The 10,836-nt window shown below is 36.0% G+C and overlaps 1 protein-coding gene across 2 annotated transcripts; it reads right to left on the bottom strand.

The window, feature by feature from the left end:
* Positions 1–1,834: 1,834 nt before the first annotated feature.
* LOC104907978 (mitogen-activated protein kinase 16) lies at positions 1,835–9,529 on the bottom strand. 2 transcript variants are annotated; one of them, XM_010697007.4, is made up of 10 exons: positions 8,738–9,529; positions 7,589–7,997; positions 7,344–7,471; positions 7,131–7,190; positions 4,710–4,859; positions 4,440–4,595; positions 4,124–4,335; positions 3,754–3,855; positions 3,472–3,632; positions 1,835–2,626 (listed from the first exon to the last, which is right to left on the bottom strand). In XM_010697007.4, exons 1-10 carry the CDS (start codon positions 8,759–8,761, stop codon positions 2,349–2,351), a joined length of 1,680 nt encoding a protein of 559 aa, XP_010695309.1. In that variant the 5' UTR covers positions 8,762–9,529; the 3' UTR covers positions 1,835–2,348. The 2 variants fall into 2 exon arrangements, with proteins under 2 accessions (XP_010695309.1, XP_010695308.1); XM_010697006.4 differs by having other exon boundaries at positions 1,835–2,629; positions 8,738–9,528.
* Positions 9,530–10,836: the final 1,307 nt, after the last annotated feature.

Below are 10,836 nucleotides of genomic sequence, written 5' to 3' on the forward strand. Positions count from 1 at the left end.
AATATTATAAGTGCCGTAATTTCAGAAAATAAGTATTTAGAGAGTTTTAAAGGATTTTTAATCACTAGAATAGTTGTACTATACTAGGGATTAAAAATAACGAAAGTTTAATACATAAAAACGATTTTAAAACACGTTTAAGGGGGTTTTGATCGTTTTAAAGTTGCTGTAATTTTTAGTTCGAGATATTCATTTTCATTACTTTATTTTCTAGGCGGAGATTTCGTTGTAGGAGACTTAAAAGTGGCCTACCGATTGGTATATACAAGGTACGTACATCGTCTACGTGCTATGTGATTTAGAAGCATGCTCTAAGAGTATTTTATTTATTAGTATCATGTATGGGACTCTATTTGTTCATATATATGATTACTGGAATTATTTTTACATGTTATATGCCTGTGTGCAACATGTGATCTAGAAGTGATTATGATTATAAATGTTTGTATGGAAGGTTGATGCAAGCATGATAAGTCAAGTTTATTTATTAATTCGTGAGTGGATTAATATAAGTTAAAGTGAATCATGTCTTACATGTATCCTTTGAGTATTATTTATTATCTTATAAGGATCGTGGACCTTATTTGGTAAGTTACAAGTTCTACCTATATAAAGGTAAAGTTTATTGTTGGCTAGGTTCAACAAGTAAGTAAGTAAAGATTAAAAAGGAGGTTAAAGAGTCTTGGTTGATGAGTTGTGATCACTTGTTAATCCAAAGATAAAAAGATATTCTGTTATGATTGTTTGAGTATTAGTTATGTGTTGCTTGTTGTTGTGTCAACACAAGTAATAAAATATATTTAACGTAAAGTGAAACGAGAATAAGTTATAGACTTTAGACTGGTGCACGTCTAGAGTTGGACACTAAGGGTTGGAGTACATGGTGGTAGCCCATGGCTTTTCTAGGAATGGATTGATCACCATCCCTCTTTAGTTCAAAGGTTCCTCGATATCGCAGGTCATTCTGGATTACGAAGTCATGACCGTATTTCCTATTTTTAGATAAGTCAATTAGTCCAATAACTATTCCACTTTAAATAAAGAAATAATATTTAGAGTCTAGTTCAGTAAAAGTTGTCTGCAGATTAATTTATGTTATGTTATTATTTATCCCTGCATGTTATTGTTGTAGTATCATGTTAGGATTATTTATGTCTGATATGTAGTACTCAGCTTTGCTGATTACGTGCTTGTCTGTGTGTGTGATCATGGCTTTGCCTATTGATCCTGTGATGATCCTTCGGGTGAGCAGAGTCGAGAAAGCATTGACATTACAGGTTGCAGATGCATCTCATTGGGAATCTGGAATGGAGAGACTCATTGTATTACTAGGATAATTTAAGTTGCTTTCGTAGGAACATGTGTTTTCAGACATTAGTTTCTAAGTTGGTGTTTTTTAGTTTCAGATATTGTTATTGATTTCATAAGTTTTAATAAAGTTGTTTTTAGTAAGTTGTTTTCCGCTGCAAAATTCTGAGTAAGCCGAAACGTTATCACACGGGCATATTTTCTAAAAAGAGAGAATTATCGAAGTGTTAGATAGTGCTTGTTTCATTTTAGATAGGTCAAACTTTAAAATTTTTGACCAAATATTCTCATTAATATATACAACACAATCATGTAAAATCTTGTTAAATCAACCTCTATATAGTTTCATAATAGCAACTTTTTATATATTTTTTAATAAAAAATTCAAGATATTCAAAATCAAAAACTCATTTTGAAAACCGTGTAAAAAACAAACATTATATTATGAGACGGAGGGAGTAATTATCAAGAGAATAGAGTCATAGACCATGCCTTAAAACTATTATAACAAATATTAAACACCGACTCAACCTAATAATAGATGTTTTTGTCAGTTAAAATTAAAATTGATAAGTTGCACAAATTATACATCAGGCTACTTTTTCAGGTGTGATGACGATGAGAGGGCATTTATTACATTTTTGGAGATAAAAATACATTAGCAAGTGCAAAGAAGAATATAATCCTGGAAGAAAAGCCATAAAAATATTTCAATGCTAGAAAAAGATGAAAATATAAGGATTGCGTTACCGCCTCTTCTATCCTTCTCAAGACCATTGCATCATTTATCATCTGCAATATAGTCTAAATCACCAAGTCACTGACACCAAGAACAAGTTTGTGGGTAGGGCATCGAAACTTTCAAGTCCGTTCAATTGTACTTTTCCAGAAACTGAGGAATTCTGCTTTCTTCCATCTGATCGGGATACCAATCTTCACAAACGATCTCATCCCCTATCCCCCCCCCCCCCCACCCTAACCGAAGCCCCAGCAATGAGCTGATAGGTAGTCGTGTTAGCAAAAACTATACGCGTGTGCGCTTAGTACCAGTGACTACCAGGCACACCTTGAGCTGCAGCTACCTTCCTAGCTAAATACGGGGGCTTAGGTTGTACACTATTAGACCCTTCCATAGGTTCATCTTCTCTTTCGTTTTTGCACCCGGGATTTCTTTTAGGGTAGCTAGATGTAGGAAATTGAGAGGGAACTGATGGGTTACGCACGGCCCGTCGATCCATCACCTCTGCTGTTGCTGCTGCTCCACAGTTGTTGTAACGCAACAGGTTACTTACAACCTTCCCTGGCCTTGCAGCAGCTCCTGCTGTAGACACAAAAGATCCAGATAGTCAAAACAAAATCATCAGACTTTAAGGGGGAGAAAAAATGCAAATGCACGAGTTTAATCACCACAGCTGTCAAACAGGTTGATCAACAGCAATATTTAAGTCGGGATTAATACATATTCAGTATACCTGTGCTTCAGGTTCAGAAATGCTCAACCCAGACTTAAACTCTGAACGTTTAGATGAGGGTCCACCCATGTCTTTTGTGTGCTTTGGTTTTTCTCATCTAAAACTGTAGCTTCTAGAACTTACCTAAGTATAACATTCATACTGTCCAACAAAAAGGACTTGAGAGACTTCCATTAAAAGGTGGCAAGGATATCTGAACAAGTGGATGATTTAATAGAAATACAGAAGGGGGAAAAATCATCCATGAACACTACAATAGATGCTTGAGAACGCTTACAGAGTTCCATACGCAACTGTATTTCCTCATCTCAAGTATCGTGCATAAATTTCTGGAATACCATTTACTTGGGATTTCAGGCCATTGAGGTCAAGCAACTTACTCACTTGGCCATTTAAGCATGAATTAGTCGAGTGGGAAGTAAACTTCTACAATTCACTGTTTCCTTATTTCTTAACTCCTCGGATCATCTACCCAAAACTCTATCCCACAACCTTTTGTAAATTTTGTCAAGGATATATCTATGGAATGTTCCATCTCAACCAACAATATCTAAGTTGGCTTATGTCAGATATTCAGGTTGCAACTTTTGACAGGTATGGTATCACCTAGGATTAATGACACATCAGCTGTGAACACTTCGAAGGAATTGTAATTATAGGTCCAAAAGTTATACAAAAAGATGATTCTTACCCTGTACGTTTTGTGGAACCTGTAAAGGAAGCCTGGTCATTGGGATTGCGCCATTCCTGTCCACATGTGGCTTTTCGACTTCCTTGATGCGACATTTGGAGAGATCATCAGTGACTTCAACAGAACTATGGACTGAGTTATCTGAATATGATACACAGGCCCTGCGCAATGAAATGGCTTTAGATTTTTATAAACTAATTATGCTGAACATTGTTGGGTATAGCATCTTATGAAGCCATATGAAAGCGAGGGATAGAAGTTGCATGTTGAGTAGTAAAATACCTTGGCAAAGAAGCATGTTGCCTATCAATTGGAGCACCAGTCGAACCATTTTTGTAGTGTTCCTCAAGGTAAGCAAACTGCTTTTTGAAGTGATCAACAGCACTACATCCATATGATAAAAACAAAAAACAAAAAAGCACTCAGCATCTACTTCAGCAACAAGTTACTCAGCACTTGGTGTGAATTGTATAACCAACAGACAACACCACAAAATGTAATGAACAAAATTTGTAGTTAGGCTTTTGGGATACAGATGAAACACCAAAGTAAGGAAAAGTATTTGAATGTAAAAATAAGCAGTACGCCAAACGAGTTCAAGAAAAAGATAGCAAATGAACAGCTACACGATCAAATGTCATTTCAACCAAACCTTGGATACATGAAACTAGTTGGCTCTGAACCGTCTAAAAACTCCTTCAACATCTTTGGATGATATTCAAGAATCTCTCTGTAAATGAGCTCTCTTACATCTTCTTTTGTCATTCTCCGTCTCTCAAATTCAAACTCCATTTTTGTTACAGGCTGAGCAGAAGGCTCCCTCTCAACCTTAGCCAAGCCCTTAAAGTATGGATCTGCAAGAGCCTGAAAGTATAAATAACACCAGCCTCATCAGAATAGTTCTGAAGCTTCTAATTGCATATAATTATGCAAGATTAGATTGTCCTGGAGCACAGAGCCTAACCAACCTCTTCAGCAGTAGGGCGATCCTTAGGCTCAAATGCAAGCATTCTTTCTAGCAAACGAAGGGCAAGAGGATCAGCATTAGGAAATTTATGGGTGAAAGGAATAGGTTTCTTCTTGCGCATGCTGCTCAAGTATCGCCTAGCTTTCTCATTGCGTATCTGTAACAGGACAATTGATGCAAACATTCATGATAAAGAACAAGCAGTTCAATTACGCAGATCAACAATTCAATTGTGGACACCCTGAAATAATAGGTGAGCTAAGAGACACACCCGAGCAATGGCGTCAGGGGATGGAGTTCCCAACAATTCAGTCATGAGGTCCAGTTGGTGGACCACATTCTTTCCAGGAAATAGAGGTTTCCCAGTAAGAAGTTCAGCAAAAATGCACCCAATGCTCCAGATATCTATAGCTGGTGTGTACTGTGGAAAGGACAAACATGAAAACTGGAGTGAGATAATGGCAAAAATGTTTTGTAAATTCCTACAAACAATTAGACAAAAGCTTGACTAGATGCAAACTGGAGCTTTTCCGAACTCATGACATGAAGGCTGTTGGGAAGAAAGAATAATAACAAACTATAAACAGTCACCTGGCCAAATGGAACTGCCAAAATTGATGCCTACAATGAACTATAAACTGTCACCTCCAATTTTCAGGTGAATCAATTCACATATAACTGATTAACTTCAAACCCTTCTTAGTTTGAGAGTTGGCTGAGCGGAGTCTAAAATAACCATATAAAAACTTATAACTATTATACTAAGTGCAGGTGTTTAAATGGAAAAACATCAGTCCCAAAATGGATTTGATGATGATAACTGGTCTATTTCATGGCAGAAATTTCTTGATGGCATTCTGCAATGGTGGTGATCGTTGGGGGTGACACGGCATTTGTTGGAGTGTTGAAATGTGTGAGAATTTTTATTTTTTTTAGCTTGTCAATCCTGTGATTCCCCAGGAAAAAAATCTGTTATCAATTCCAAGGTTCAGGGATTCAATTTTCGAGATTACTGCTAGGCCGAGTAAGGAAATGGAAAGAGAATTTTTGAAACAAACACCGCGAACGAGTAATACTATTTCCATTCAGAATCTGGTGGTTGTTAAAATGCTAACCAAACCTACTTTTATGATGTGTTCCTTTCACCTAAATTTTGTTGAAGTGATCTTAACTCATTGGAATGTATAGCTTAATTCATAACTATTAAAACTCAACAGAACCTATTATTCCTGAAACTTATTTTTTAAAAGTGAAGAAAGCGCACCCTTAGTCTCCAGTCCCTTCTCTATATGCTAAAGTAGCCTAATTGATATAAGAAATCTTCACAATGACTGTTCTAGTCTACGTTACGTACAATGCTCAACCCCTCCCCCTGAGCCATGTTCTATCAATGGCACATCTGCAAAGTAGTCTGAGTGTCTGACACATAAGCTTATTGCATTCCAGGTAAGTTGGTCCTAATTGAGAAAACACGCTTACCAAGAATAGTTACAAGGGATTACTAGTAACAAATTGTACAAGTTAGAATATTCATTGGGCAAAGTCGGAATCTTTACTAGGACAGCTAAAATGAAATGTTCCTGGATAAGAGAAAAAGGGCAAACAAATGAAACAAGCTAATTTAACACACAAAGATAACTATTAGAAGAATGCATTAAAAATGATATGTGATTCAGTGCCATTGAGGTATAGTCGTATAGAGGTACATCAGATCGGTTCTTTTCAAACTTATTCTTGCTTCTATGAACTTATCTTAATTTATTTGACCTCATTAGTCCTTATTAGACCTTATCTGAACTTCTTTTTCTTATAAGGATTGAAAATAAGGTGAATAGAATAAATCCATAAAGCTCTGAAATCTTTTGGGCCAAGTATGTAATCATTAACAACATTTAACATATTAATTACATTGTTATCTTGAAAAAACTTCTTAAAAATATATACCCTAGCTTGCCCATCATCAACAGCATAAAGCTCAATGAAGCTATATTGCTTGACCTAAGGAGCAAGCACCGGTTACAACTGCTTTGTTTATGCAGTCCTTTCTATTCTTGGTAAAAGCTAAAGGCATGATGCTGTCTTTGGCTATTTTTCAATATATTACAACGAGCAAAATGTTCTCTGGAGTTTAAGTCTTAAAAATACACTACATGCAGAGAACTATATCTCAAGGAATTTCAGAATTATATTATAGTATAGGTATATTCCACATTGTATCAAAAAAATGGTCTCTGGACTTCAAAAATCACACTTTTGACTTTAAGACTCTAAAACCATATGACATACGAAAGGCCCCATCACTGTGTTAACAAAGGAGTAGAAAAAAAAATTCCCCAAAAGGAGCACATGATTGCTATTTTTCCTCCTCACATTTCCTGATGGTGGTTTGTGATATTCTATTTATTTATGAAAAAACTACATCCCTCAGATTCACATATTAGTATATTACATCAACGCATATGCAAAGTTGAACCAGGAGCGTATATGCAATGTTCCAAGCAAGGAATTAGAAGTCCCTAGAAACTAAAAGTGGACCCCAAGAAGAAAACAAAATCAACTGCATCAATATAGTTAACAAAATTCCCCAGCATCATTGAACAGGCTTTAAGATCTGAAATACCAATGTCAAAAGGATCGACAATCTATTTTCAGCATATGACAGAAAACGGGGAAAATGTTGTTAAATTCATACCTTGGAGAAGAAGGATCCACACAATTCCGGTGCCCTGTACCATCTCGTCGCCACATAATCCTAGCATGCAAGAAGAAGGTACCATCACAAACTCAAGAGTTTAAAATATCAAAGAGCCAGCACAATCCCAGCAACAGTTAGACAAGAGTTTACAGGTGGGTTGTTGAAAGATAAAATAGATGTACAAGGTAGAGTGCAAGGAAGTTAACATACTGTCCAAAATATGGCTGTCGGAGTGTCATTAAAAGCCACCCTTGCAAGACCAAAATCACAGATTTTGAGCTTGCAATCAGCATTTGCTAAGATATTCTTTGGTTTCAAGTCTCGATGAAAGACATTAGCTGCACGGAAGAGTGGATTCTATTGGAATAAGAAGGAAAATGTTTCACTAAGGAGCTTCTAACTTTCTAGAACTTGCTAAGTTCAGAAGAAATAACAAACAAATAACAGAGAAATACCAGTATGTATGTATTTTAAGCCTCGAAGAAGCTGATACAGAAAGAATTGATAATGTTCTGGGGTCAAATCATCATTTGCTTTAATGACTTGATGCAAATCAGACTCCATTAGCTCAAAAACAACATATATATCTTTAAATTCTCTTCTTGAAGGAGGCAACAAAATATGTTTGATTTCCACAATATCTGGATGACGCAAAAGCCGGAGAAGTTTGATTTCACGTAAGATGCGTGTGGCATCTGAGACATGCTCAAATATATCATTTATTTTCTTGATCGCTACTTTCTCTCCAATATGAGTGTCATATGCAGAACAAACAACACCATAGCTTCCTTTACCAATCACCTCCTCTATCTTATACCGGTTACCCTCACCATATTCTGTAAAAAAGTCCACGTCCGCAGATGTCTGCACCAAGAAAATTTCAACCCAAATTATACCTAAGTTAATCATTTTCAATGACAGTTTAGACAATTAAAACACTACCTATAGATGTAAAAACATGGTCGTCACTATCATTTTTTTTTCTCTAGACCAAGCATACTTGCAACCTAAGGTTGCACCGAGTCGGGTACGGGGACAAAATCAGATGCAAGGACAGAAAACAGGAAATCTGAAAATTATAACACAACAGATACGACACGCTATTAAGTGAAGTGCTAGTACTGTCCCTGTACGGGGACACCAAATACAGGGGATGAGTGAAGTACCCATGCCACATAACTTGTAATTATCTTAACAAGATATTCAAGATCCACGCACAATTGTTCTTTAAAGGACTCTAAGTGCTTACAGCAACCAATTGCTCCAATTTTAGCAGAAAATGTGACAAATTAGGTCACAAATTACTCAAAAACATAAAAGTTAATGCTAAGAATTAATACATGATCCACACACAAAAAAATCCCAACCAACAAATTACTCTAAATAGAATCCATAAGGCAAACAAAACAGCATTTAACTAAAACCTTTACACAATCAAAAACTTAAGAGGATTCACTAGTTTGCAATAGAAGAAAAGGTAGGAAATTAAATAGCTAGAAAACAGTATCAGAACTCGAAGGAGCTCAATATTGGCCATGTTTAATGCAACTCATTATACAAGCTATTTTCTCATAATGGGTATATATAAAAATAAAAAAATTTACCTTTCTCCTTTGATCCTGTTGCATTTTATCCACAAAGCATTAAAGGCCCTTTGATCCAACTGATGAAAATTAAAATCAGCTTACCAAAAACCACTCAAACCCAGATCAGAAATGCCCTAAAAGTGGCAAAATTTACCCAAAAAGTAAATTTGTGACCTTCACCATAAGCATTGAGCCAAACAGACAGAAGAGAATCACCAAAAACAGCTCAAAATAAAACAATTTGAAGTTGGAAACAGTAAAAAAAGAGGAAAAACCCTAAATTCTTAGATCCAAGGAGCTTCTCAAAAAGGCAGCAGATCAAAGAACCAAAACTAAAGAAATCTAATCACCCAAAATCTCGCAGCAGATAAATCAAGGTAGCTAAAAATGGCAGCTCGAGATCAAAGTACTTAATCGGTAAATTTTCAAAAAAAAAAAAAATAACTTCCTTATTCAGTACAAATTTAGCAGAAAATCAATTTTTTAATAAGAAAAGTGATCGAAATTACTGAACAACAAGAACAACAATGAATTGAAAAAACAAATAAGCGAAAACTAAGATATGGGTATTGATGATTTTGTTGTTTAAATTTGTGGGCATCAGAGAATCTGAAGAGTTTGCGACAAAAAATGGTAGTTAGAGTCTTTTTTGAAGATCTTTGAGAGAGAAGAACACAGAAAGAGGAGAGAGAAAGGAGGGTAGATTTGAAGTTGAGGGAACAGTGATTATGCTGCTGCTTCAAGCAGAAGAGAAGGGTAGAGGAAAGAGTTAGCCACAGAAATGTGGGGAAAGTTTTGATTTTTAATGCAAAAGAAAAAGGTGGCAAAAATATAGTAGTAGTATTAAATATGCTGCAACTGTACTCCACATAATTTGACAGAGGATAATGACAGCTGAGACATGTATGAAAAAGTAGGAAAGTAAGAAAAATTTCAAGGGAAAAAAGAAAACATATCATTGGGAATCCAAATTAGAAGTCATAGCTACTTCACTCGGACTAGGATATCAGAATTAAACTTGTTGAATCTAAATTGAACTAATTGGAATTTATTAAATTTGATTGGGTCTGATTCAATTTATTGGACATTTTTTTTTTTGACAAGAGGTAAAACAATAAAACTCGAGGAGGATTAAATCAGCCCTTTCTTGCCTCAGTGGCTAAGGTATGGGCTAGTTTAACATCTTTTCTTCTTACTTTAATACAAGAAACAAAATGAAAGCTTCTAGCTACTCGCTTTATCTCAGCGATTATTGGGTCTATATTTTTATTTGTCCGTCTGTGTCTATTTAGAGCTTGAACCACCTCTAGATTGTCTATTTTAATGGTTATATCTGAACATTTCCATTCCATGTCTTGTAAGGCTTTGAGGATGGCATAGGCTTCAGTTTGAACTGCCGAGTTTGCAAATATTCTGGTTGTTGATACTTCTCCTTGTATCCTGTTCGTATTCTTCCACGCTATAGCGGCTTTCCACTGATTCCCTTTCTTGTTTTTCCATGCTCCATCTACTTCCAAAGATTGCATGATATTTGCAGATTTCGATCCTGTAATCCACTCCATAGGCTGATTGCTAATTGCTTCTGCTCTACCACTTTTGACCTCTCTGTGCTCTTTTTGCTCATTGTTGATCTTACGTAACCTTCTATTGTAGTCCATGATGATCTCTAATATTCTTGATGGATTCGTTCTTGTTCCATTGAAGATTATTTCATTCCGGTGAACCCATATTCCCCAAAGAGTTGAAATGAACTCTGACTCTATGTTTCGCTCCTCTTTTTTGAGAAAGTTTCTTATCCAGTCTTGTATTGAGAGGTGTGAACCTTGTTCTGCTACAATTCCCAAGGAGGATCTCCAAATTCTTTGAGAAATTTCAGAGTCCCTGAAAAGATGTGAAAGAGTTTCACCTTGTCTTTTGCAAAGACTGCAGATTGGGTTGACATTAGTGATGAGTCTCTTGGTCAGAATTTCCGTTGTTGGCATTGCGTTATTCAAGATTTTCCATATGAAGTGTTTCCACTTCAGGAAAATATCAGACTTCCAGATTGCTTTCCAAAAGTGTTCATCTTGTTCGTGGTTGTTGGAACTGCCATGTAGGAACCAGTAACCCGATTTTAC

The sequence above is a fragment of the Beta vulgaris genome, chromosome 3, assembly GCF_026745355.1.
Source record: "Beta vulgaris subsp. vulgaris cultivar EL10 chromosome 3, EL10.2, whole genome shotgun sequence".
In the NCBI taxonomy this organism is placed as follows: Eukaryota; Viridiplantae; Streptophyta; class Magnoliopsida; order Caryophyllales; family Amaranthaceae; genus Beta; species Beta vulgaris.